Below are 27819 nucleotides of genomic sequence, written 5' to 3' on the forward strand. Positions count from 1 at the left end.
ACAGGAGTTTCATCTTGCAGCGGTGACGCACTGTGAGCTCACTGTGCCAGCTCAGTGTTTATGTCTTTTTACACACACACACACACACACACACACACACACACACACACACACACACACACACACACACACACACACACACACACACACACACACACACACACACGCAGACAGAGTGAGAGAGGATCCAGAGAGAAGGGGAAACCTCGCTTACCGGCTTTGTGGTTTTCATCCATCTTCTTTTAAATGACACCTGCCAAGTCGGTGCAGCCCATGACGCTCGTCTCTGAACATTAATTTCATCTCCTTTAATTCACTAAAACGGTGAGTCCGACCGCTTTTCCTTTGTGCCTCTTTTCTGTCCCGTCGCAGGACTCTGAATGGCTGCTCTTGTCGGTAGTTCAGTCGCGTCAGTCGTTGCCGGCTCGTGTCGGATATTTGTCGCCACATAACCTCTCCAACCGTCATGACCACCTTTACGCACGTCGGTTAATCACGCGCGTGTCCTTCTGTTAGCGCGTGAGTTCTTCTGGGCTGCGGGACATCCGATGGCGCCCGCGGATACCTGACTTACATGCTTTTTGGACGAGTAGAGTCCCCGCTGCTTGTTTCAACGAGGGTTTTGACACCAGACGGGGACTTTAAGGGTCCGAGTGGAATATGTTGCCATAGCAACCCATTGCGGCTGCTTATTTCATTTATAAAAGTAACCAAGTACACGCTTAAGTACACGCTTGTAGGGGTTTGAGGATTTTTTGTGACTTTGATTGGTTAGATACTATTTTGCTCATTATATATACATATCTAGCCCTATGTCGTAATATTTGTATTCAATTCAACCATTCAATATGGTTATAATACCTAGAACCGCTGTGTCTCGTGCTGTCTGTCGGGTGACGAGTGGAAGCACGTTTTACGCACAAGGATACGTGATGACATCACAGCTAGCGTGATCCTCCCCCTCTCCTGACTCTGACACTGTGTTTGTGTTAAACAGCTTCATGATATCATGTACATACATCAAGGTCAGTTCAATTAAAGCAAAATTATTTCGGGTAAAATGTTACTTTTGTAAAGGCTTCAACACCACAGGTATCCAACTGCCTTTGATTAAAAAAAATAAATAATCATGCAACAAATAAAGATACTTATTGCATAAGCATGTTGCATAGAGATAAAGGAACTGTATAAATGTCATTATAACAAATGCAGTATTTGTATGAATGGATCGCTTACACAATTTTCTCTGTGACACTGTCTCAAATGTTAAATTGAAGTTATGTCTTATCGCTTCACACCGCCGTGGTTTTGGCAGGATGTACCTCTGCACTGAGCAACCTAGGCGATGAGGACAGGCTCTCAAAGCGCGCACACACACACACAAGAGCACACACACACAAGAGCAAAGACAAGTCCTTTTTGGATAAGGGCTTCTGTTGTCTGAGACCAAATTCCTGCATGCTTGTATTAGTAAGAGTCTTTCTCTCACACAGGAGAAAATTAACACACTTCCACCAGAAGACGGTCATGCGCAGTTTCACTGGCTCGTCCCTCATATTAGTTTGATAAAAGCATTTTAAGGAAGGATTTCACAAGGTGTACAAAGATTAATGATCAGCACCTTGTTGTCTCGACACAGAGTCACTCACAAATCCTTTAAAATATTTGATGTCTGCTTTACAAATAGACAAACTTCCTGTTTCCTGTCAAGTGAATCCAACCTTTCTTGTGGGAAAATATATAGCGTGTGTGTGTGTGGATATGTATTGTGTGACCCGTGAGGGTGGAGGACAATATGTTCCCAGGCTTCTCTTGGTTTGGCCAGAGCACGATTTATCACACAAGTGAAGTTGGAGGGGACGAGAGAGGCTCAGTCCAGTGTCTCTCCTAAATGAACCCTTCTGCTTTTACTTGTCTTTTCTTCTACAAACAATACTATTAAATTCAAGTGTTATCATTACAATCTGTTGGAATTATTTGCATTTAAAAAATATGTGCATATGTGAGTTTGCATGACTTTATTTTGAGTATCATCAATACACAAGTTTTTGTGTAGTGTTTCCAAAACAGGATTTTCTCTTCCTAAACTGCAAGCAGCATATCAATGACTGAATTCAGATCAAACTGTAATTTAGTTGGTATGAGGAATGATCCCTCATTTGCTCAACGGATGTTAAAGTGGGGCAGACATCTGTACTTCATGCACACACGCACACGCACACACACACCCATGGCATAATTATATCATCATAAACCTTTTATTACTCTGTGCAAAAATGTAGGCTCCCCACCCATTCGTCTCATCTACCCACCTAAAATGTATTGTACGCTGAATGTATTAATTATTTTGGGAAAAGGCCAAGATGAAGAGAAAAGAAGAAAAGAGAAGAAGGGACTAAACGGATGAGGAAAATAGAGAGGAATGAGGGATGACCACAGATAGTCAGTCTGGAGCGGATAATAATCTCACATTCAGGGATTCTGAGCGTAATTTAACAGACTCAACTGTGTACATGTGGAGGTCAAAGACACAGCTTTAATTAGGCCTCCAATCTGTCATCCGTCAGTCCGTCCGCCCCACCATAGTGTCTGGGAAAGCCTCCAGACAGTCTCCAAGTCCCCGTGCCACAGGGACCTGCCTCCCTCCCCAATGTCAGCCAGGAAACTCCGTGCCAAGAAATTCCCCCGCTCCTCTGACCGCAGATCCATATCCAAGCAGGCCGAGCGCTGTGCTGGGGGGGTCGGCGGAGGGTCGGAGGATTACAGAGGGACGGGGTCACAAAAACCCAGCAGTCAAACGCTCACTTTCATTATACGTGTATGAAACACACACCTAAGATTAAGCGTACGCCATTTTTTGTAGGGATTGAAGGAGAAGAATGTACACCATGAATTCTGCCTCTGAGGAGGAAATTTCCCCCTCCCCCCAAAATCCCCTTTTCCTTTTTAATATTCATCAGCTTGAATCTCATGACTTTACAATTAACTGAAAAACTGCAAGTCATCCTGCAGCTGGTTTCCATCAGAGTAAAGAAGTGGAAAAGAGTCACTTCCCGGACGTTTCAGCTCTTTTGTCTCTGAAGTTTACAAAGATCATTGTGGCGTCATATTTCATCCCTATTTATTATTATTATGATCGAATAGTATATCCCAGATTGTGATCGAGCAGGAGGAGTCTCTTGGCTGAAGGGATTTCTTTTGAGGGGGAATCACCTGATCGGAGGCATTAAGAATAACTGCAGAGAAAATGCTGATCTTCTCTCAGGCATCTGTGTTTGCTTATGAAGCCTTGATGTTGTTACATCATTCAAAATGAATTATAGGGACTTTAACTGGAACCCTACGTGTCCAGTTTAATAGTTTGACTTTTCCTTGCTGAAGGACATTTACTTTTGATAGAGTATTTTTTATAGAGGAGTACCGCAACTGCAGGCTAATAAAACGGTGGGATTTCTTCCAGCAGGGTTAGAACTGACACAAAGCAAAGTACACTCAGTCACATTCCACGAGATTCTGTTCAGTCGGGACAAAAGCAAGCAGCATTGGACCGGGTTCATGACCTCTGCCGTCCCTCTCCTCTGCTTGCCTTCTGGCTGCCCACTTTTTTTTTTTTTTTTTTTTTTACTGTTTAATGACACAGTCTTAAAAATATGTTTTAAGAAAAGAGGGAAAAGAGGCTGCGCACATTTTTCTGCTGCCCCACAAGCCACCTCTCGGGCGACCGCAACCTGCCAGCCGAACTCGCCAGAGACCAATCGCTGGCTTTCAGTTGCCAGAAACAAATCACACAGCAGAGTGTCGATGGCACGGGTGCATGTGTGCATGTGTGCGTGTGTGCGTGTGTGTGTGTGTCCACGTGCCACGTTTTGGAGAGAATCCACACGGTGCCTCATCTGAGGAGAGCTGCGGACGAGCTTCCTTTCAAAACAACCGCTGAGTGATGAAGATGTGGCCAACAAAGCAGGAAACTGGACCTCTCAGCTGGAGCAACACTCTTATGGTTTTGAGTTTTTGAATATAACTCAAGACACAGTTTACTTAGAGCCATGAATATATATGTGGGTGTGGGTGCTTGTCTGAAGTCGGGGGACAAACTGCAGAGCTGCTTATCTGCTTCTTTCACCGTCGTTCATGATTAGTTACGAGGAACTACTTCCACGCGCCTGCGGACAATTGCAATACGCTCAGTACACATGTAGAGTTGTTTAGGAGTTGCATTTTTCTCCTGGCCGGCGCTCTTTGGGCTCACTGACCATTGAAGTAATATTTTGACATCAAATGGACTTATTTGCGACTGTTGGATGAGAAGGTCGAAAGCGCTCTCCTATCTGTCTGTTCAATGTGAAACTAGAGAAAGTCACATCATCTACCTAGCAACATCTCTACAACTACCCGGTCAACTCGAGGTTTCCAATTTGTTCAATATTTACATTAGAAGGTCCAGAGGGATATTATATCCTGAGGTCTAAGCTGCTAATCCCACAGTGGCAACAGTTATTGTCAATGGGAGGTTATTATGGAGCTTATATAATAAAAGCAAGAAATGTGTCTGTCTGTGATCTGTGCGAGTGTCCTTCCCATGTCCGGGGACCCGCTCACACGATCCAATTCACACTTGACAGTCATTGTTGGGGACCCAAGGACGTGCAATGTCAAAGTTTGTACAGTTTAAATGAGCCAGACGTTCAGTATTGATACACTTGAATAAACAACAATAAACAAGGGGGGGGGGGATGTAATGTAAGCTATGCTAACGCTACAACAGGCTTATTTTTCACTTCCCTGCAGTCAAAGAGCAACGAATGGCCCGTCCAAATGGCCACACTGCAAACGTGTGTTTTTCTTGAGGCCCCAGGTCCTTGTGTAACAGACAGTAGATGTTCCACGGACTCAAATAGTAATTATACAAATCCTCTGTATGTGTTTGACAAATAGAGATAACATGTTGAAAGTGTTGTTTTCCCTCTGGGTTAATACGCATGTTTTTGTGTGGAAATGTTTTATTATAGGGATTTTGTGTGTGTGTGTGTGTGTGTGCGTGTGTGTTGACTTTTATATAGAGCTGGTGCATGTGTACGGTTTGTGGATTATGATTGAAAGTGTGGTGAACATACAAAGTTCATCTACATCCACCGTTAATGGTGCTGGTGATACATTGGACAATACTAGACTCAAATACATTTGCTCTCTTGTTCTCTTTTTGTCATCTTGGATTATTTTTAGGGCCGTTTCTGTAGCCAGAGGCTGCTTTGTGGTTGGATTATGATGGGTTTAAATGGCAAAATCTCCTTTTCTCCTTTTTTTTATCAAGAATTTTGGAAAATTGAAAACTCGGGAAGGCCCCATTGATTCAGGCAACTAATGCAATGTCTCCCAATCATGTAATGTCACTTCAGCTGGGAATAGAAGGTCGGACACAGTGGTTGGAAACTAGAAGTTGGGGGCCGAGTCAAAAGCATGAGTGACTTAGTGAGTTAACGCAAGATATCGAATCCATTATTGAATGAGCAAAAGGAAAGGAAACATTACCAGAGCTTCCTCTGTATGCAGATTTAGCCTTTTCCCACCCACCTGCTGTATTGTGGGACCTCCGATTGCTGCAGAGTTACTCAGGCTGTAAACAAGGCCAACATCTCAATGTGTCGGGCCTCTCCTGCCTGTCCTTTCCTCTGACTCTCTCTCCCGCTGGTAAATCCAACCCCGCTCCATCTGCCTCGGTGACGTCGGACACGAGAGAGGCCCGTTAAGTTTCTGCCGGTGTAAAGTTCCACTGGAAAACATGACGACAGATTATCAACCCAAGGACGGAGAGGAGGGATGAAGGACGCGGAGGCACAGTGAGAGAAACGCATCCGCAGACGTGAGCCCAGTTATCAGACACGCTCCCCGTAATGAGACATTGTTTGAGCACCAACGTACGACGCGTTGGCGTAAATCAGCCGTTCATTTGCAGATAATGGGCACCTCCTTTAAGTAAAACAGAGGGTATGGTTGTCCCCATCACGTCGTTGTCGTGCATGTGCACATTATCTCTCACTCCACGAAATGTCTGATGGATAATGGAGTATAATTACCGTAAACCTTTTGTGCCGCCGCTGCTGTATTTTATTACATAGGGCCGATACATGAAGGGCAGTTCCCCGAGGCTGGACGCGCTATGACCTACGGGGCTTCATAGGTAGCCATTATTGGTATGGGGACGTGGTGGTTGACTTCTCTTCATAAAGCCTCTCTGCTTCATGACGGAAAGGGAAATCTACGTCTTCTGAAGTCCTTGGGAAAGTGTTTCATCAGCCATTTTTTAGACAGTTTATTTCACACCAATTTGGACCAATTATGATGAGCATGAATCTGTTTTAATCGGGTCTGAAGCAAGGACGTAGTATTCTGGGAAAAAATGTAATGTCTTTGTTGGGAGATTAGACCTTTTCGGAAATTAAGAAAAACATCCTTGTTTTGAGCTTGGTAACTATGTATTTCTGAGATGATCTAATGGGTTTTTAAAGGTTTATGAGCCCAAATAAAGAAGATTTCACAACCAGCTGAGAAGTAAATAATCCGTTGAGCTTTTCTGTCCTGTGACTGTGCGTCGCCACACCTACTGAGCAGATGAAAAATATATTTAAACTAGTTGGTCTGAAAAAGGTGCAGATTCTTTCCTTATTTCACCATAGTCATCATTATTTATACTAGTCAAATACTTCAAGGACAAAGCGAGTCAATAGTGTTTACTTCCTTATAAAATGTTAATGCGCGGGCCAATTTGCGCCCTGTGAGAAGCGTCTGGCAGCTGTAAGTGTGACTCAGGCGTGTGTGACGTGTCACAAAGACGCATGTAAGAAACGCATGTTCATGTTGATGCTGAAATGACACCAGTTACGTCACAACTGGAGAATATTTCTTCATTCGTCTTAACTTGCTTTGATAATGGTCTGACTGACAGGTACTTGAAAGTATTTTTTCCATATGGTTTCCCATGAAAGTTAGTAAGTCAACTAGTTAATGCACAGAATCCTTGTTCCACTGAAAGTCATGCAGGCAATAACAAGAAGAAGCAGGTGATCAAACAATAGATTTGCTGCTGGACCCACAGCTGTCTTGTTACTATAGATACCCTTTGAAGGTAAACAAAACCGAAGTTCATCATTATATGTGAGGTCACGCTGTTTCAGTGTTTGCCGCTAGCACTTACATCCGATATTTAATGATTTACTGAGTAGGGAGGGAGAATTTCAAAGAAACGTATTTACCAAGTTGACCCAACCGTTCACAAAGACCACTTGATGACTGTACACTGCCAGCAGGGAACCGCTGCTTCAAATGCAACTTCACGGAGTTTTCACTCCCAATAACATGTACACGTCATCCAAATGAAAATAAATTCTCAAATGTTGATGTGTTAAAGCTAAGGACTTTGTTGCATTCTCCCGTACCATACACTCCTATCACGCAAAGAGAATAACCCACTGTTTCATCAGAATTTGTTTTAAATCAGAAATGTACGTACTGAAAAGCATTTTTGTGCCCGTAGATTGGAACTAAGCTACCAACTAAAATCATCGCAGCGTCACGCGTACTTCACAGACACATCGCATTGTTTAGAAGGCATTAATGTGTCCGGCTTGACCCCCACTTCACACTTTATATGCCACCCCACACAAGGGGAGCAGTCCCCTTGCATGCTCGCGTTTCCTCTTCCGTGGTTCCTTCCTTTGTTCACAGCTTCATCCAGTAGGATTTCTCAGCTCAGAGGCTGCATGACATCAAGGAGCCAGAAAAAGCTCTCCAGCACATTATCTCTGGTCCTTGCCCCAAAAACCACCACAGCACAGAATAGTGTCCGTGTTTTTGTCAGGCCTTTGCCATTACTTCTCTATTATCGCTATTTTTAGGTCCACTTGAACAAAACAGAAGTTGTGACTGGTCATCTGATGTTGTTGCAACTTGTTATTTGAATGTGTCGAACAACAGCACCGAGGCTTTTGGGTAATTACTGTTTTACGTTTTTGGTACAGTCGTCACGCTCTTCTGTCTTTCCTTTGAAGGTTTTTAGAACTTTTTATCCTGTTTGGTTGTTTTCACATAAAATGGCGTCGGTGTGGTTTGGATTCTCTGTTGTGCGCGCTGGGATATTGTGAGAAGTGTTGATATCCTGTTATTCTGCTCCTCCCTGTTTTCTCTCCCTTTGTTTATGTTCTTATTTCTGTTGGTCTCTCTCTTTGTTTCCGACTGTAGCCTCCAAAACAAATCAATTGACAGAACTGAGAGTTGCCGAAAAAAAAGAAGTGATTTCAGGGATGTGAGACACTAAAGTTTCCAGTATAAGAGGATTGTTCTTTTCATGGATGAGTGAACTGTGTCGTTGTGGTCCATTGTGGATCAAACGATATGGTAACAATTCCCTGTTGAATTATAAAACACACACAAGGCCCCCATGATACCATTACTCAACATCATTTTTCCCAGATGAAGATTACGTGCGAGAGCCATGAGCTCCGTCAAAAGGCCTTGCAGACTTTTCCAGAAAGGGGAATGAACCAGGGAACGCTCTTGTAAGCTCTGGGGAATGGAGTGCTTTTAAAAACATGAATTAGAATACATTTTGTAAATATACTTGCTTACACTCTTGTGAAGCAGGTGGTTAGCTTAGCCTAGCACAAAGAGTCTAAAAGTGTCTGGTAGTAACCTTCTGTTACCTTTGGACAGAACAAAGCCGTCTCTTTCCTCGTTTCTAGTCTTTATACTGAGCTTACTGGCATCTGGCTGCGGCTTCATATCAGTCACAAAAAGTATTTTCCAAAACGAAATTAACTATTCTTTTAAAGATGAAGGGGAATTGTGCACTTTGCCTGGTGGAAAAGAAGGGGTGGTCATGTAGGTCCAGTGGTAGTTCCCCCTGTAGCAGTCACTTCTCTAGTGGTTTTTGTGGGCAAAACCACAAACAGATTTGATTTAAATGCAAATGCATCACACGCAGACGATTCCGGCTCGGATCGGCTGGCCGTGAGCGGCTAACTGCTGAGGACAGCGGTCAGGGAGCCGCCACGTTTGAACATCCTTTTTTGGAACAGCTTGCACATGCATTTTGTATTTTATACATATTTTACTGCCTGTGGCGCTCCTGCATTAAACGGGTGCTTCACTCTGTGGATCACTAAGAGGAGAAAGGTTTAGCAAACTCTCCTAGACTAAATTTGACTTATACCAGATTAGACATTTGCATTAGCTGATGAAACCAGACAATAAGGTGAGAATGATTCTTGTAGGGGCACACGTTTGCTTTTCTGCCGCATACTGGAACGTACAAGCCTTTTCAAACCGTTCAATCGTGAAGTCAGTTTACTGAATCACAGTGATTTGGGATTTCATGCACGAATCAGTTTCACCTCGCTGAGCTGGACTCTAAAGTTCAGACGTTTCCGTCACTGCGTTTCTGGAGGTCAACGGAGGTCCTCGGGCGAAAACCAACATTCTTCTACCCCTCGAAACCCCGTCCAATATGTTACTTGACACTTTCCAAAAACAGAGGTACTTAATTGTAGGTCCCCTTTTCATTTTCTTCTCTATCATTGTCGTTTTATTGATCGTTTCTTTTCCTCATTTTTCTTCCCGGTTGTTTCTGCTTTTGTGTGTTTGCAAAAGTGCACGTGTATGAGCATGTAATTAGCCTCTGGTTTGTATGGAATGTTAATAAATGCTTCTATATATACACGTATCATGCTATCAGGCTGAAGTTCTCTAGCACTCCCTACCACTTTCCCCTTTTTCCAACCCTCACTCTCGTCTCCTCCCCCACGGCCTTGTCAGGCCCAAACTAGTGTTTTTTCTGTCCTGGCTTTATCTTTTTCCGTACTCCCTGAAATTACGCTTCAGTTGCCTGTCATTGGCATGAAGGCCTTGCCGTGCAACAATCATAAACTAGTTCATTCTTTTTTCTTGTCTGTACAAGGCAGGATTTTATGGGGATCCAGAGGTGTGTGAGTGTGTGTACTTGTTTGTATGTGAAAAATAGGTGTGTAAAACAATTTAGGAATCAGGAAACATTTATTGCCAAAATATGTCATACATACAAGGAATTTGACTTGGCGGTTGGTGCGTAACAGTATAACAATAGACAACAAGACAGCAGTGCACAAGTAATAAAATATGGGTTAGTAGAATAAGGCCATGGGTAAAGACTCCTTTATTGCCCATATATATGTGCATAGTGACATGCTGCATAGGTGCACGTGTGTCTTTCTGTGCTCATCACACATAGAAAGAGAATGAATGTGTTTGACTGGAGAATTATTGATTTCTTGCTAACTAATGTTGAAATCACTAATGTTTTGCTGCGTGGTCAAGAAGTGCCGCCAAGTGTCGTCACCCTTCGCGCGCACAAACATACACACACACACGCTGTTCTAGCTGTGACAGAGGGGCATGTCTCAAGGATGTCAGGGGTGTGTCCGTGGTCAGAGTCGCAGTATAAGACACAGGCAGGTACATTGAACTTTCCATTCAGCTACACTCAACTTCTTCAGCTGTGACTGGACTTTTATTAAGTGTTAACTGGAGACAGCTGTTAGAAAGATAGATTTGAGTTTGCTCTAAATCAGCTCTTTTAGCAGCATACCGCTCATCCTTACTGAGTTGCCACGGCAACTGTGCCAATCAGCTGCAAGTCTGGGGTAAGAATACCGCTCTGTCTTTTAACGCGTTCTTGTTCTGTCCCTCTCTTTATTTATCTTTGCTTCAGCAATGTCAGTCAATCTCCTATCTTCTCTTCTCATTGATGTATTAGAAATGCTTTCAATGTTTCATTTTGGTTGGCTGTTTTACTACTTTGCTATCTTACAACTCTATTTGTGTCCAACCAGTCTTTCAGCTGCACGTTTGCGTCCCTGATAACGCTGGTCTTTGGGGAAATTTACAGTCCTGCAATTGTGGCCCCGAATAGGAGCATATGTGTCGTACCACAAATTTCTTGCAACAAACTGTTTTATTCACATTGGAACTTGGAATTGCATTTGATCATAGTTACTGACTGTTACGCTACATTTTAATGTAACAAAATAAAATATGATGATATTGCATGGTTGTGGCGGGTTAAGTGAAGCAGTGAGATCTCAAACGGCGAGATGTCAGGATGCTACAAATAGACGCGAGTATTTCTCAGCTGACTTCAGATTGAGTTTTGTCTTGTCTCCGTAAAAATATATAGAAGCACAAGTCAAACGGTAAGAAATATCTTGCCGGCCACTTGTTTGTGGATGAGCATTATGAATGTGGACATTGTTAATCAATCTATTTGATATAAGCTGTTAAATATTTTAACGACGACACATTTCTAACTGAGAGATAACATATTGTTGCTTTAACACAATCTGACAAAAAAACTTTTTTATAGATATATATCTGGTAACACAAAAAACGTAGATATATTACATAGGAATTAAAATACTATCACTAGCTTTGTTGACATTTATATCTAAAAATTATTGTGGTTTTGTCTTGACTAAATATCCAGATACTCACGCCTGGGGCAGCGTTGACAAAGTCTGTATGAGTTGGCAAATGGATGAATAATTTCTTTAAATATTTCTGCCTTCTACCCTGAAATAGTCACAGAGAATTCCTGGTTCATTCACTCCCGTCCATGAAAAGAACATGATTCATGTGTTATTTACAGCCGCTCCGCATCGCCCTCACACTCCACTCACTGCATTCTGAATAAGTTGCAAAGAGTGACTCAGGTGTTTTTGGGAGCGTGTTTGCGGTACAGTGTGAGTGTACACGCTTATGTACCGTGTGTGTGTCCACGTGACAGTTTTGTGGTGCCATCTATTATGATGTGTTGGGACATGTCTTGTTGTTTTGTATGTATGTAGTATGTCATCCTTATGGGGCCAGAAAATATCCCTATGCACTTAAGAGACGATTTTGTTAAGAGGATAATACGATTTATAATGCACTGTAAAACTGTTGAAACGAACCAGACCATGTTTTAAAAAAGGAATAAACTCTCACTAATCCATTACCATCATCTCGCTCCTTCAGATCATATGAACATAGTAGAATACATTGAAGAAGATGAGGAACCACCTTTGCAGCTCAGCTCTTGTCCTTCTCACGGTAACTGCATGCAAAAAAAAAAAAAAGTGTGGTGTAAACTTCATGAGTTAGGAAGGGTGCATCCGATTTTGCTGAAACCCTCGGCTGACCCATGAGCATGTGTGTGCGTGTGCCTTGCAGGTGTTTGGCTGTGGGGGGACTGCAGCAGTGCAGTGTCGGTGGGGGGAAGGATGCGCGTGTCTGCGATGCCCTGCTGGCCAGGAGCCTTCCATGGTGAGACTACAAACTGAAATATCCAAAACAGATCTGTGCTGTTTTGGATCTGTTGCATTCAATTAGTTAGTTCGAAGGAAAGTAAAAGCGTAGAATGAATGCGCAATGTTAGTACGGCCAAATCTTGAAAGTATGCATTGCTTTTTCGCAGTATATTTCCACCACCTACCTATTAACAAGATAAACCAAATTCTTCAAAAGTATAAAGAATATGTCCCCTTTTTACTCCAACACTTTAACAGCTCCAGCTGGATGCTTTATTTTGCCTGAGTTTGGAATTTTCTTCTGTCGCGTCAGGCTTGCGGTCGGATCCAGAGGCCGACGGAGGAAGTGCAATGTCAGCTGTGCCCTCCTGGGAGCTTTTCAGCCACACTGGACGCTGAGCTTTGCCGGCCACACGCGTCCTGCGGGACGCTGGGCCGTAAGGTTGCAACCCCTGGCACTGAGACCTCAGAGGCCGTCTGCGGGGACTGCCTGCCCGGGTAAGATCTAGACCCGCCTGCTCGCTCCTTGAAGGAAACTGTTGGCTTTACATTCAAAGTGCTCCGCTGTAACGTGCGCTTTGTATACCTTTATTTGCCCTAAATTGAAAGAATTTGATTTTGTGTGGACAAAACAAGAAGACGCACATCAAACGCTGCGTCATTTACCGCAGTGGGCAGGCAACGTCCAGCACAAAGAAACACAAAAGGCCACAGGCTAAAACTGTGGATTCATTCTTTAATTGTAGAATCCTCCTTCACTTTCTCTTTGTCTCTCTGTTCATCTGTCTAATTAGCCTTGTTTTCCTCCTCTTTTCTTTCCTTTTGCAGGTTTCACTCCGCTGCTACAGAGGAACTCTCCACCCAAAGGCCGTGCGTGAAAAGTAAGCGGGATCCTGCAGCATCTGATCTTGATCTTCATGTACAGAGAAGCAATGCTCATACATTCCTTCCGGTACCTTTTCGTTCCCTTTCAGTTTTGCGTGCCCGAGCGGTGCGCACGGTGGGTAAAGGTTCACCCGGCGCCGCGGTAGGGCCGGTCAACGGCACGGTGGCGAGAAGCGCCGAGGAGAAGGCCGCAGAGTACGCCGTGTTCGCCTTGGTTCCCATCTTCTGCGTGATGGGCCTGTTGGGTATCCTCATCTGCAACATCCTGAAGAAGAAAGGATACCGCTGCAGTGCTGACAAGGAGGGAGGAGATGAAGAAACTGCCACACCGCAGAAAGAAGGTAAGAAAGATCAGAAGAGAAAGAAAAAAAGATGGCTGAAGATGCTTACTGGTGTGGTTTGCTGTTGTCAGGAGTCAGGGCAAATGTAAATGTGCTGCCAAAGGGCAGTGCAGGCCCATGTATCTCTGTGATGTGATTCTACATGGGTGGTTTTTTTTGTACTTTTACCTTTTACCGTTGCAGGCAACGTGATCTCCAAAACCTGTTCGTAAAAATGTATATGAAAATCTTGAACATACAAATTCGTAACAATACATACGAACTGGCGGTGGTTAACCACGCCCCTTGAGTGAACAACATGGCGGACCATATTGGATTCTTGAGTGAACGTCTCTCCGCCATGTTGGATTTGAGGGGGTTAGAGTTAGTATTCTATCTATCTATCTATCTATTTACTACAAGTTAACATTGATTTCTCGTTAAAAATGCAATCACAACACATTTATTTTACATCGTTAGACTTCACGAAGTGTGTTTATGGGGCGCAGGTCCCCATTCACTTTGAATAGGGTGACGTCATCAGTTGCAGTCCGTATTTATTTAATATGTATCACCACGAATTTGTATGTTCAAGATTTTCGTATACATTTTTACGAACAGGTTTTGGAGATCAGGCTGTCGCAGGGGTCACTACATAGCAAGCGTGTTTTTCGAAGCATACGCTGTTATTTTCCGAAAGAGACACATTCCCATTGACTCGCTCAACTTACTGACTTCAGAGAGAAACGAACTTGGGTAAATACAGAAAGAAGCATGAAGAGGGGCGGTGGAGCGCTGACGAAGAAGAGAGGAGAAGGATGTGGAGGGGGGGGGGGGGGGCGGTGTTAAGCCACCGCGTGACTGATATCAATACATGCGACTCTAAAGAGAATGTATGGAGTGAAAGCGAGGGACACAGGGATCAAGCAATAGAACAAGCGTTGGGTTACACCCCCGCTCTAAGTGGTTCGCCGAGGCTCAGAGTAACGCGAGGACTCTTTGTACAAGTGTAAAGTAGTAAAGTCCTGAAGGACTCTTCGAAGAACTGGAGCACTTCAGTCTTTGACCCCAAATGGAACACTGTGCTTTTGAAGGCGTAATCTAGAAATCAAAGCAGACTCAAGCGATACCTTTTGTTTGGACCTGCGTTGCCGTGCACACAGTGTGAGAGGTACGCTCCTATTTCCATGTGATGTACTGTACCTGTGGTTCTCAGGCCTGGTTCTCAGGAAGAGGCCCTAAGTCACGGGGCGCGCGTCATCGACTGTTCCTGGTATGTTTCCACGTAGGTGATTGGACATATTGATGAAGTGTTGCACAAACTCAGTATGTGAGACTCTGTGAGTTTAATCAATTCGGCAAACATAGCAAAAACGATTGTGTTCCCCTGGTGGCCCCGTGCATGAAATAGACAAAGCAGAAAGCAAAAGTTTATCTGGGAAAACACGCAGCAGAGCGTAAGATTAGACGCACACAACTTTTCCATTGGTTCATTAGACACACAAATTAAGCAAATAGGATATTACTGTTTAATGAGTGAGCTTTAGAGGTGCTGGTTGGGGGATTTTGTAAGTAATGGACAAAGCTAACCACCAGCTGGCTGTAACTTAATATCTAACGGACGATCTTCTCTTTTTACTCTCAGTATTAAAGCACAGAGACAAGTGTAATCCTTTGAACAATTCAGTACCTTTCTATCAAGCTAAACAACTAACAAATTGATTTTCAAATTGACTCACAAGCTAATTGAGGGCTTCTTCAGTAGTTTTTCGCTCGTTGTTGTAGATTACGAAGACCTCATTCTTTTATTTCAGTTTATATGTTTTTATAAATCACATAACATTTCAGCAAAAAAACACCACCACAAGTGATTTGTTTGGGGGGGGGGGGGTTGTACAAAGATGAGAAGCTGAGATTTCAGGCTGGCTTTGCATTGGTCTCTCCTCCTCAGGACACTTTGTTGTGAAACTTAAGACGTCTCTGTGTTATCAGTCCTCATACTCTCCATTCATCCGATTCCTTGGCTCCTAGCATCCCCTCCCCCATTCATATGAATACGACACTATCCACTCATCTCTCCTTTCCTGGCCGGATCAATAATTCAATTGCGTGCTGATCTCATGGTTTACGCCTCTTCTTTTGTTCTCCTCTCCCCTCCAACTGCCTGTTTCCTCTCCTTGTTTCTGAATTTTACTTCCAATACTCTGAAGGAACAATTGATGGAAATATGATGACATCTATGTCTTAAAGTTTCACAAACACTTTTTTCCTGTTAGCAGTAAGCAAGAGCAAATCAACTTATGACTTCTTCGCTCTCAGCCCCCCTCTTCCTCTCCTCCTGTGCAGCTGTAAGGACAAATGCTGCAATGGTGCAGTGGTGCAGTGGTCTGCGTGCCTGCATGTGCGAGTGAGGCAGATGAAGGCGGAGAGAAGGAGACCACGAGCAAATTGAAGCTAATAAACACGACAGAATATGAGTAGTGTGAGGAAATAAAAAAGGAAGACACGGGGTTTTGAAATGTACCTCTCTCCCTCTACCCCTGATGTTGTTACGTAACTTTGCAGTGATCCCCACTGGGACGACGTAAGAGCTAAACGTCTTTTTTTGCATCATCTCCGCTCAAGGGGAACATCCTCCGGGAGGAATTACACACACGGGGCCAAGCTGGACTCTTCAGGGCTGGAAGCAGACGTAACTAGGATCACGCAGAGCTGCAGACAGAGACAGAGTTTGACTTATGGGAGTGCGCAGTGACAGGGAAGCCCAAGGGGAGAATCAGAGAGGATAGGAAATGCTGTTAGCCAAAATCTGCAACCTTGTGATTACTCAGCCACAAGTGCCGAGTGGAAAGTAAAGGTTCGAATGCTGCAGTTTTTCATCTTCTGCCATGTAAGCGCTGCAGGACCAACATGTTTAAACTGTTTTTCCCTCCTTGAATTTTAAAGCTTAACCTTCAAACTGAAACTCATCTGAGGAGCAAAGTGACTAACTGGTGACTTAATGGGGCTCACGCTGAAACATTGAACACATGGGTCTGACTGTCGAGGGAATGAATGCCGCACTGTGAAATGGATGCCGTTGTCCTCGCATGGCAACAGGCGCTGTGGAGACACAGCTATTGTTATAACCTGACAACAGCCCGTGGCTGCTTATGCAAGAAGACACATAGACGCAAATGCGACGAGTTTTGTTCTGTAGCACACAGATACAGCACACACATTCACCTGGGGATCTGGTGTACACACACACACACACGCGCGCACACACACACACACACACACACACACACACACACACACACACACATAGAGCCCTGTGTGCTTCAACATTGCTGAATGGTGTGTGATCGCTGAGTGAGCTATTCTGGAATCCCCCGTGCCCCCCCCCCCGTGCCCTTCATTGCTCTTCTTTCAGCTGCCCTCAATGTGCAGGGCTATTATGGGATGTCTGAGGGGGTGTTGCCATAGAGGCATATCTTTTCTTTTTTCGTCCAGTCATCCACATCCATCTTTATCAGTCCCATCGTGGGTTCGCTGGGCAAACTTTGCTCACTCAGTCTCACTCTGTTGTAATGGTAATATAAAGAAAATTCCATCTGTTGATTGTGTTAATTCTATGTTAACACATCACTAGCTCTAGGAAGACGGCGTACATTAAATATATAAAACCACAAGTTTCTACATACATTTACACGTTAAATATGACTAAATAGTTTTTAAATACACGCCATTCATCTGGAAGAATACATTCCAAAACAATCTTAAAGTAGTAGTATTGAAGATTTTGATGAAGATCATCGAGTAAGGTAACACAAGTGTGTTTGAGGCTATTGCTCTCTGACGAAAGCTACACATTTGCATAACTGGCTGTTTTAGGTGAGATACTTTGGATCCTTGGAAAGGGACGATCCAAATACACACCTGTAATAAATGCTAATACATTATACGACGTAGGTGCCCCCAAAGAGAACAACACTGAGATTTAGCCAGCTTGTAACCTTTACTCACGGTCCGCTTGCCAGCTTTCTTTTTACAGGATCTGTGCATCACCCGATAGAGCTCTTTCAGTTTTCATGGCCTCAGGTGTCACCAAGTGACCTAAATATGGTATTCAGGCAACCATTAAATCTCTGATACAATATCATTTGTACAGCGTATGCTGCATATTAATATGTCGACGTATGCATTAGACACTGCTTTTGTATTTGTACTATACATTTAGTTATGTCGTTACTCATGTTAATAGACTAAAATGCAATATACATCTTCTTTCTGCATGCTCTAGGTAACAATTGTCCCTACATATCCGATGACCTGAATGAAGACACCATCAGTGTTCTGGTCCGTCTCATCACTGAGAAGAAAGGTAGGTGTTGACCAGCAGTGAGGTCACTCTGGAGCTAGTGACTCATCTCTAATGGCTTTCAGAGGGGAACGCAGGGTCACCAAAGTACGTCAAAGACGTTTCCACTGGCTGCTCCTTCGACCTTCGCTGGCGATGAACCTCATCTGAACTGTTTGTGCGTGTTTTCAGAAAATGCTGCTGCGCTGGAAGAATTGCTGCTGGAGTACGAGAGCAAACAGATGGCCTCGAGCAAAGCCTCGTCAATCAAGTAGGAGACCACACAATATACCCTGTACATTCTAAAAGAATACTTCTGCTCATTCACGCCGCTCCATGTCGAGCAGAAGAGGTCAGAGAGGCAGAGACAGATTCATGGTTTAATGTGATTCTAAAAGAAAACATCATGACTTGGCCCAAGCTTCCAGTAGAGCCACTTTATAAAGAACTTTGTAAAAAAGTTCCCTTTTGCAAACAGGTTTCATATCTTTATCCGTCTCTGTGTGTTCAACTGTAGCACATTGTAATAACACAAAGCCAAATGCAATTGATTCATGTTTGCATTTTTCCAACGAGGAAACAAAGAAAGTAGTCTCATAGCAATACATATCTTGTATCCTGTATTTCCTCTGGTGTGAAACTCTGGAGTGGGCGGATACTTGAGCAATGACGCACTCCTGCACGTCTGAGAGAAGAGCATGTCTGACACAGTTTAAACCGCTGTCCCTCGAGTCATGAGGCTTAAACAGACCTCCGTCACACAGTTAACGTTTAACCCAACGTGGTCGTGGTTGGAGCCTTGGTTGTAATTCACAGCCGATGAAAGTGCTCAAGCAGTCAGAGGTTAATCTAACAAATCCAGCGACATGCTCCTTCACACCACAGTCTACACCACTGTGTTTTCCTTTAATCTGCGGGAGACACAGAGAAGTAATCTTCCCACTCCAAATTGTCCCTCTCACAACATAATATATGTAATCGGATCCATTACATTCCTCTATGTATGTATTTGTGTACGCCACACGTTCCATTGAGCTCTGCGGGGTCTCTGGCAGTTTGCTGCTGTGACGTGTGAGCTTTAGAACATTCTGCTTTCAGTTTCCGTGTGTGTGTGTGTGTGTGTGTGTGTGTGTGTGTGTGTGTGTGTGTGTGTGTGTGTGTGTGTGTTTGGCGGCTCTGCAAGGGTGACTACCGGTCATACTGGTGCAACACATGGACACACACCACTGCATTCACCTCTTTTGCTCAGCTTTTCTCTTCATAAAAGAACAATGGAAAGACAAACACCGAGGAGGCCTCGGTGCAAAGAGATACAAACTTTGCATTTAAATTATTTATTTGAGTTGAAAGTAATGTTTGGATGTTTTTATGAGCTTTTCTCACTCAAAACTCTCAGGATTATGCTTTAATATGTAGCAACACAAAAATGCTTCAACTCTCGATACCTTCTGGCTTCATTCCCCCCTCCTACATCAGCTTGGCTACTCCATCTTCAATACACAATAAATACCTCATTAACATGGATGTTTGTGAACTTAAGAGGGACAGTGTGTGTGTGTGTGTGTGTTAGTGTGCAAATGTGTGTCGAAAAGATGATTTGAGATTTATATCATACTGTACAGTGACTGGAAACACTTTGTCAAATCAAAGTGTAATATTTTGAATATTTGGATTTTGGATATTTGTCTTGACATATATGTATAAAAATGTACTTTAAAAAAAAATCCTGATTTAAAAAAAATATGTTTTAACTGACAATGTGTTCCCTCCCTCCTCATCCTCTCCTGTCCTTCCTCCCAGGTTCCCCATGCTGTCTCCCCTGTCCACGTTCCGCTCCCTCCCCAGGCTGTGCCCCCATCAGTCCCACCTTCACACCATCTCTGGCCTCTCCGGCCTGGCCCCCAGACACGGCTACCGCTGCACCCGCTGCGCCCAGAAGAAGTGGCCCGCTATCCTCATACCTCCCCTGGATTCCCTCAGAGATCCCCTGAAGTGTCCCCAGAGCCTGATCCTGCCCTCCCTGGACAAACAGCCAGACCAGCAGAAGAGGCCCCTGCTGGGGGAGGTGTTCGGCGACACCCACCACACGCAACATGTTGTGCCAAATACTGTGCCGGAACAGATGGAAGGGAGCGAAGTGAAGGAGAAGGAGGGAGAGCTGACTGTGTTGTCCGTGGGGAGGTGAGACACGTCCATATTGTTTTATACGCAACAAAGAACTAAAGTACAATGCAAATATTTCGTTACTTTTTTCAGGCTTCTAACTGCATCTAGAGCATGAATTTCACCAGCATAAGTTATGAGAATCTGACCAGAAATTATGCATATTTTTCTTTAGAAATTAGACCTTTTTCGATTGAATGAAATTGACTAATAGTACAGTATTTGTGCTCGTATTAGACACAATACATTGTTTAATGATTAAACTCTGACAGGGGCCATTCTATTACATAAAAGTACTTTTACTTTTCACACTGTATGTACATTTTTCACTTGTATTTGTATTTGTATACTGTATTTTCACCTCTCAATGCTCTTAATGGTTTATTATTACACTGTGGTATTGCTACTTTTACTTAATCTACATACTGAACTGACATAACTAAGTATTCATTCAACCACTGACAATTCCCCATCCTCATTTTACCACCATCCAGTTAAAGAAAACCAACATTTCAAATCTACTGTACTGCAAAAACATGTGTGTTTTGTGGCCGTGGTAAATTCATGATTGCCATGAATGTAATGGTGATCAAATCTCGACTGCCAGGTTTCAAGTCGCTCAGATCCCCGAGCAGAAGCCCCTCAATGCCGAAACCAAATCATCAACCCAGGAGCAACGCCACTCGCTCTTTGGAGGGAAACCGTTCTGTTCGTCTTCATCAACGGGCATTAGGAGGTACAACGCGCAACACACATTTTGCCGCTTTCCCTTTCTGCTTCCATCCCATCACTCGCCGTATTAACTCTTCTCTTCCCTGCGTCTTTCTTCTTCTTTAGAAGTGGATTACCTGCTCTGTTTCTCTTGGAAAGGATATTACAAAGAGTATGAGCACTTAATCAGTGGACTGTCTCTAAAATCATTTTGGAAACTAGCTCGTTCTTCTTCTTTGATATTGCTGCTCTTACACTTGTTATTACAGTAATCGTGAAGCCCTACCAGACGTGGAAACTAGCTGTTGGATTTATGATGCCCTATACGCAAAAAAAAAAAATTGAAATAGGCAATAAATGATGCTTTAAAATGACCCTGAATTAAGAACAATTTGTTCTTATTTCTTCTTCATTAATAATAGGCTCTAGGGGTGTAACGATTCATTTTAACAACGATTCGATTTGAATCACGATTCATGATTGCTGATTCGATTCATTGACGGTCTGGGTTAATTTAGAACGATTCGATTCAGTAACTTTACTGGACAGTGCAGGCAAAGTTTCCGAGATCCCTGTTGTTTCTTGTAAGGAAATCAGGTTTAAATTCATTATGGATATTATAAACAAGCAAACAACAATTAATGGCAAATGTATTAACCTTTTATTTGAATCAAGTGCCATTTTCAATGTAAACATTACACAATAATTACACAATGTTTGGATCAATTCACAGAACCCCGGATTTTCAACCACATTGTAGGGTCGCATGTCTTTACAGATAAACTTGGCAATTGTTACTGTGATGTTGAGTTTGGTGCTGGCGAGGCCTGAGGTGTCTGCAGAGCTGGAGTTACCTGCTGCTGCTGCAGCGGTAACGCTGCTAGAGGTCCTGACTGTCGGCGTTGTTTAATCCCACGGCGCCTTAGTAAATGGCTGGAAAGATTCGTCCTGTTTCCGTGTTTTTTTATTTGTCTTCTACATATTCTACAAACAGCGACCGACTTATTTAGAACACCTCCGTGTTTGCAAAAGCCGAAATGTTTCCACACGCTGGATCGATATGTTGGTTTGTAAATGTCTCGCTGGCAGTTGTCTCCTCCACGCTGTGTTTTGTTGTTGTTCCGAGTTTCGCGCGGCTGCCGCTGCGTACTGATGACGTCACAGACAGGCAGACTGAATCGAGTAAAGTTTAACGTGTCTAAAGTGCTAAAAAACAAACAAACAAACACACATCCATACCGTTTTCGTGGTTAAATACAATGTGCAGTTTCCAAGTATCGATACAATCGATTATGTACCATTTCAATCGATTTGTAATTGATATATGTCGTCCGGAATGCCGATTTGCGGAGCACAGATCGATTCAGTTGGATCGCAGGAATGTAAATCGATTAATCGATTCAGTGAATGAATCGTTACACTCCTAATAGGCTCCAAAGCAAATTATTTGCAACTAATTTGGAAAAATTCCTTTCATTCTGTCTTTCATATCCTCATCCTGCCGCGTTCTTGACATTTTGACTCTTTCGTTCAGGTGAAAAGACGGTGAGACGATGTATTATAACGCTACCTTGCTGAATATGACCTCATCATTCACTGACAAGACGACCCACAAGGACCACCTCGTCCCGGAGGAAGTTGTTTGTATTCACACGATGGGACAATATAACTGTATTTATTATCACATAAAAATGTTATTCTACTTGAGAGATGTTTCAGACGTAAGATCGTAGAGGTTCAACTCCAATCACATCAGTGTCCCAGTAGACAGAGGGAGTGTGATAAAATATTGCCAAGGTCTAACAGAGGGAACGAGAAAGAAGGAGTTTGGATAATATATTCTCACTCAGACCCAATATTTGTGCTTCCATGTAAAAAAGAAATAACAGACAAGGTTAAAGCACAAATAGGTGAACACAAGAGTGGAACAAACATTTGCACATTAGAAAAACATCAAACCAAATTGTCTGTGATCAAGTGCCATAAGAACTATAAGACTATCAAAGATTTCATTATCAAGCGATCTGGTTTTGCAGAAATAGAAGCCTCCAGGATTTTGGTCATATGACACTTAATGTAAGCGTACAGTACTACAAGTATTAGAAGGACAAAATGTCATAACATTGCATATAATTTTGTTGATTTGAATATGTTTTAATAGTTAAGTTATCCAACTCATATTTTCTTGTGAGTTGAGGTCTTACACCTTGAATATTTTGAATGTAGACTTAACAGAAGATGCTCTCGCTGAGTTCAGTGAACCTTTGAGAGTTTGAGAAGCATTCAGCGATGCACCCCTACTCACAGTTGGCATTAATCATTACATTTGCAAACTTTAGGCTACTAGACCAGGTCCAAAATGTTCTCCCCAAACTGGATCACAGCATGTTCTTTACAACACTGCTTTCCAATGGCAGTAAGAGGCTGCAACTGTCCGTTTGGTGCAACCATGAAGATGATAGATAGAGATATCAATTTTGTAGAATAGACCATGTAAATGAATGTGCATATGTAAATATGGGTGGGTATATTAAAACAGTTCTGCCTATTAGCATTTTAGCATACCGTTTGTAGGAGGTGAAAGACAACGGCGCTGCACCAATAAGTGACACTTTTTGTCCTTTAGTAAGAAACTCACACACACCATCATGAATATAAACAGATTCTGGTAAACTCGATATAATATACATGCTGTTTTCCCCTGCAATTTGAGTGCGACATTTGTGGGGGGTTCTAAAACTAAACACACGAATGCAGTACACATACACAGACTCCAGTAATGCAATCACCACAAGTGTAAGAAATCACTTCCATAAAGAATACACACACACACATTTTAAGTTTTTACAGATTAATTAAATAACCCATCCAGTAGCTGCAGTGGATTAGTGGTTGAAATGCCTCAAAGTCATGCAGCTCACTTGACTTCAGTTTAGGTTCTTTTGGATTCCAAAGAGTTTATTATAATTACCCACACATATTTCTTATTATGTTTATGAATTTAACATGTCTGGAGGACTGGATATTTATTGGCAGCAGCAGTCACACATTTTCATTCGATCTGTTTGTACTACTGTCATTGGGTTTATTATTTAATGTTTTCAAGCTAAAGGGTTGCCAGTAGGAAGGGAGCTTTCATCTCAATGACTTTGCAGGGTGCATTTATAATATAACATTTTTCTGTATGACGTTTTTACTCTTGAAATAAAGAAGAGATGTATTTTAAATAACTTTGGCGTCTGTCGGCTGTTGTCTGTGAATGTGAGGATAAATCTAGTAGAAAAGTTTTTATAAAATAGTTAAAAACTAAAAGCAACGGACTGTCTTGTTGGTTTGACAGTGTCGCCCTCTAGTGGTCTGCTTGTTATAACCACTAATTATATAAATCAACACTACAATTGATATGCACCAAGTGGTTCCAAGCTACACTATAACTAATACTCTACTCCCAAATCACAGTTAACACTTTCCAAACTCATTACAATCAACAGACTGACGTTACAACTGACTTCTGCTGTTTCCAATATCCCACTCAGCTGCCCAGAAGCTGTATAATCACAATATATAAAAGAGAATCATCAACTAAAATCAGAAGCAAACACGAACCAACCTACACCTCCTCGTGAAACGGGCACACAGAATGTGAGTCTCATTTTACAGCCGCCCGCCACAAATCACGGCGATAAACAAATTGGAAATTGGAGAAGAGAAAACTAAATATGAAACAACACAGCCAGTCCGTTAACGTTTCTACATGTTTGTAATAAAGAATGTTTAATTCCTTTACATTTTGAACTACAGAACAGCACAAACCAAAACCCTGTGTGTCACTTCTACAATTATCACCTCAGACCTTTGCATTTAAATCCAAACCAAAGTATTTACAGGTGTTGGATCAGAGTTTAGTTGTCACTCGTTGGCTCACGCTTGGCGGTGTGGACCGGATCTTCTTGGTGAGGCTACTGCGGACGTTCTGCCCAGCCAGGAAGTAAAGGATGGGGTCCACACAGCTGTTGGTGCTGGCCAAAGGTCGGGTCACCTTGTAGGCCACACTGGAGGCCTCAAGCAACTTACAGCTGATCTGGTGAATGTTTAAAACTGTGATGTACCAAGCTTTTAAAGTTATTAGATCGCATTTATCATCAAAGCCTTTGTCCTCACCTGTGATGGATCGACCTGCCTCAGGTATCGGAAAGAATAGTAGAGGCTCCTGGTGAGGTGGAACGGAAGGAAACAGATCATGAACGTTGCCAGCACAACAATGATCATCTTCACCGACTTCTGCTTCAATCGCCGGGCTGACAGGCCTCCCCTCTCGCCCCCTTCAGACGCCCAGCCAGGCTCCAGAAGCTTCCGCACCATGAGGCCGTAGCACACCATCACCACCATGAAGGGCAGGGCAAACATGAGCACCGACACGGCAGAGCTGTACAACAGGAAGTCATCGAAGAGATCCGGGCTGGTTGTGTCGTAGCAGATCCGAACACTCTCGCTTTTACTGAAAAAGAGATTAACATTGTTTTGGGATTATTTAATGTAGTGCTTTGTTGCGCGGCATTGACTCACGGGAAAAAAGGAAGGAGTGATAATTTATGTGTGTTCCATTGGGGCAGAGGTTCCCAACCATCGAGCCACTTAAAAAGAAATGATATAATTTGACTTGTTTTTGTCAAATGATTACTAGCCCCCACCTCAGCAGGTCGGCCCCCGCACCTTCAAGACGAAATATATTGTCTAACATGAAACCGGTTCGTGAGGCAAAGAAATGTTGGGGACCCCTGCTTTAAGGTATCCTGAGGAACTTGGTGTGCCACAGGAATGGATGCACAGAGCATGTGAGTAATGAAGGGAAAAGAAAGAGGGACAGAGACAAATAGACAAATTGAATTCACCTAGTTCTTGAGAAGTAAAGAATAGGTGCCTGGCAGAGTAAAACACAGGCCCACACTGCCACAGACACCAGCTTGGCACGACGAGCGCTGACCCAGGAGAGGGAGCGGACTGGATAGCAGACGCCGATGAAGCGATGCAGACTGATGCAGCACAGGAACATTATTGAACCTGCCAGAGTGATAGATATCTGATTACATCGTTTCATCGTGTTGTGGTACATCACGATGCCTTATCTGTTACACATCACACGTCACGCCATCGCCGTACCATACAGGTTGGTGTAAAACAGGAAGCGTATAATCTTGCACAACGGCTCGCTGAAAGGCCAGTCGTTCTCATCCGCGTAGTAGTAGATGAGGAAGGGCAGAGTGAGGACGTACAGGGTGTCGCACACGGTCAGGTTGAACATGTAGATAGTGGAGGACTTCCAGCGCTTGGTGCGGAACAGCATCACATACAACGCAGTAGCGTTCAGCGCCAAGCCGATAACAAAGACCAGGGAATAGCTGACGGGCAGGAGAATGTATTTGAAACCTTCTTGAAAGACACAGTAGAAGTTGCTGTAATTGGTTTGGCTGGTTACGTTGTTGTCCCAAGTGGCCATCTTGGTTATGAAGATACCTGAGGAGAAGAAGTAGAGTATGAACGTGCTGCGCTTGAACCTGGAAACTTTGCACTTTGAGAGGTGGTTCTTTACGTAAAAATAGAAAGGACTGGAGAAAGTGACTAGAGTACATATCTGAATGCCCCAAGTTGTTCACTTTGGCAATCCACACTCAGGCATAATCAAATCGAGTTATCCAATTTTGCTCATGGCTTCAAAGTTAAGGTGCAAATTACAGAATGTGAATCACTTTATTGCTGATGCTCTTAGTGGATGGTTAAATAAATGAGAGAAGAAGAGAAGAGGGCACTTAAGTGGTGGCCACCCCTCAAATCATGATCAAATACTTCTTATGCAATAAATGTACAAGGGTGTGAGTGAATATCCTATGAATGGCAAATAGAGGCGTACTGAGTGTTACATCTTTAACCTTTTCTCAGCAGATCACAGAAATACGTTTATGTCTAACCTTATTAACTCCACTTTCCCGTAAAGGATAAAAAAAACATATATCATACATGACTAACTAACATACATGAGCTGCGAAGTTACGGCATTTATGGTAAAAGCTTTTTTGCCAAAATTAGAAAGTAGCAGAAAATGTTCTGGCCCTTTTTTGAGTCATTTTTTAATGTAGAATCACAGCTGAGAAAGGGCGAAACCGAGGAATTTTAACTTTTAAACCTAAATTAGACCTCGTTTAGATACTATGTTGAAAATGTTCTTTCCGTTCTAGTTCATTGAACGGATGCCTTTATAACCAGCATGTAAACCTATACCTTTTTTCTCTCCCTCTGACTTTCACAAAAACAACGCCTCTTGATCAATCTGCACCCTTCAATGTCTTCACTGCCTTTTTCTCTTTAAAACAGCTCTGGGATGAATTGAACGGATAACAGACCTGAGACAGAGCGGCCCTCTTTTGTCGTCCACTATACATGGCGCTGAACCGCTGTGTGCGTGCCACACCAAGCTGAGCATGACTAGCTCAGCAATCCGGGCTGGTTGTTTGCACAATCAGTCAGACGAGAATGACTACATTACCTCCCAGGAAATATACAACAAATCCCCCCAATTTAGCGACAAAGTTCCTAGAACCTTTGAAATGACTCACACTGACTGAATCTTCAGTGTGCTGACCATCCTGTGCAATGGATCCTCATACCTGCGAGAAGAAGTGCTCAGTGTGTCTGACGGTGTTCTCTAATGCGGAATGCCTAAAATACTTGTGCGAAAGACCTGTGGAAGTGTGTGTCTGTCCGACAAGCTGCGGCCTGCGCGCAGCACGGAGCCCAGGGCTCAGATGTTGACTAAATGTGAACAGGAAAAGGTTTTCGCCACCCTAAAAACGTACGATCAAAAGAATTTAGCAAGTTGTGATATCCTGTGATGTAATCACAAATGTCAATATTTAGTCTTACAGTACAAGACTTACCTTAGAAAGCCTGAAGATGTGCTCCAGCGGCGAATCATAAGACAAATCATGAATTATAGGCAATCCCGGCCGGATCCCAGCAGAACCGGTATGATCCAACAATCACTGTCAGACATTTTCTTTGTCATTGGCAAAAAGTTTCTTGTGTGGGTGAT

The 27819-nt window shown here is 43.0% G+C and overlaps 2 protein-coding genes across 3 annotated transcripts; one reads left to right on the forward strand and one right to left on the reverse strand.

The window, feature by feature from the left end:
* relt (RELT TNF receptor) lies at window positions 1-23962 on the forward strand. 2 transcript variants are annotated; one of them, XM_040183271.2, is made up of 11 exons: window positions 1-324; window positions 12040-12114; window positions 12235-12327; window positions 12625-12809; window positions 13140-13192; window positions 13286-13537; window positions 17802-17882; window positions 18051-18129; window positions 19659-20039; window positions 20629-20757; window positions 22267-23962. In XM_040183271.2, the coding sequence occupies exons 2-11, from the start codon at window positions 12073-12075 to the stop codon at window positions 22268-22270; spliced, it is 1299 nt and encodes a 432-aa protein (XP_040039205.2). In that variant the 5' UTR covers window positions 1-324; window positions 12040-12072; the 3' UTR covers window positions 22271-23962. The 2 variants fall into 2 exon arrangements, with proteins under 2 accessions (XP_040039205.2, XP_077961140.1); XM_078105014.1 differs by lacking the exon at window positions 1-324 and adding an exon at window positions 10530-10670.
* Window positions 23567-27337, reverse strand: p2ry2.1 (purinergic receptor P2Y2, tandem duplicate 1). Its single transcript, XM_040183274.2, is given in 6 exon segments — window positions 23567-24813; window positions 24894-25230; window positions 25625-25793; window positions 25893-26246; window positions 27131-27152; window positions 27154-27337. Coding segments are annotated over 6 exon segments (1125 nt in total). The 5' UTR covers window positions 27211-27337; the 3' UTR covers window positions 23567-24627.
* Between the last annotated feature and the right edge of the window lie 482 nt (window positions 27338-27819).

The sequence above is a fragment of the Gasterosteus aculeatus genome, chromosome 1 (assembly GCF_964276395.1).
Source record: "Gasterosteus aculeatus chromosome 1, fGasAcu3.hap1.1, whole genome shotgun sequence".
Lineage (NCBI taxonomy): Eukaryota > Metazoa > Chordata > Actinopteri > Perciformes > Gasterosteidae > Gasterosteus > Gasterosteus aculeatus.

Coding starts and splice junctions, on each gene's coding strand:
- relt (XM_040183271.2), top strand. CDS start 12,073: ATGAGGAACCACCTTTGCAGCTCAGCTCTTGTCCTTCTCACG. Junction 12,328..12,624: donor CTGGCCAGGAGCCTTCCATG/GTGAGACTACAA, acceptor CTGTCGCGTCAG/GCTTGCGGTCGGATCCAGAG. Junction 18,130..19,658: donor AGCAAAGCCTCGTCAATCAA/GTAGGAGACCAC, acceptor CCTTCCTCCCAG/GTTCCCCATGCTGTCTCCCC.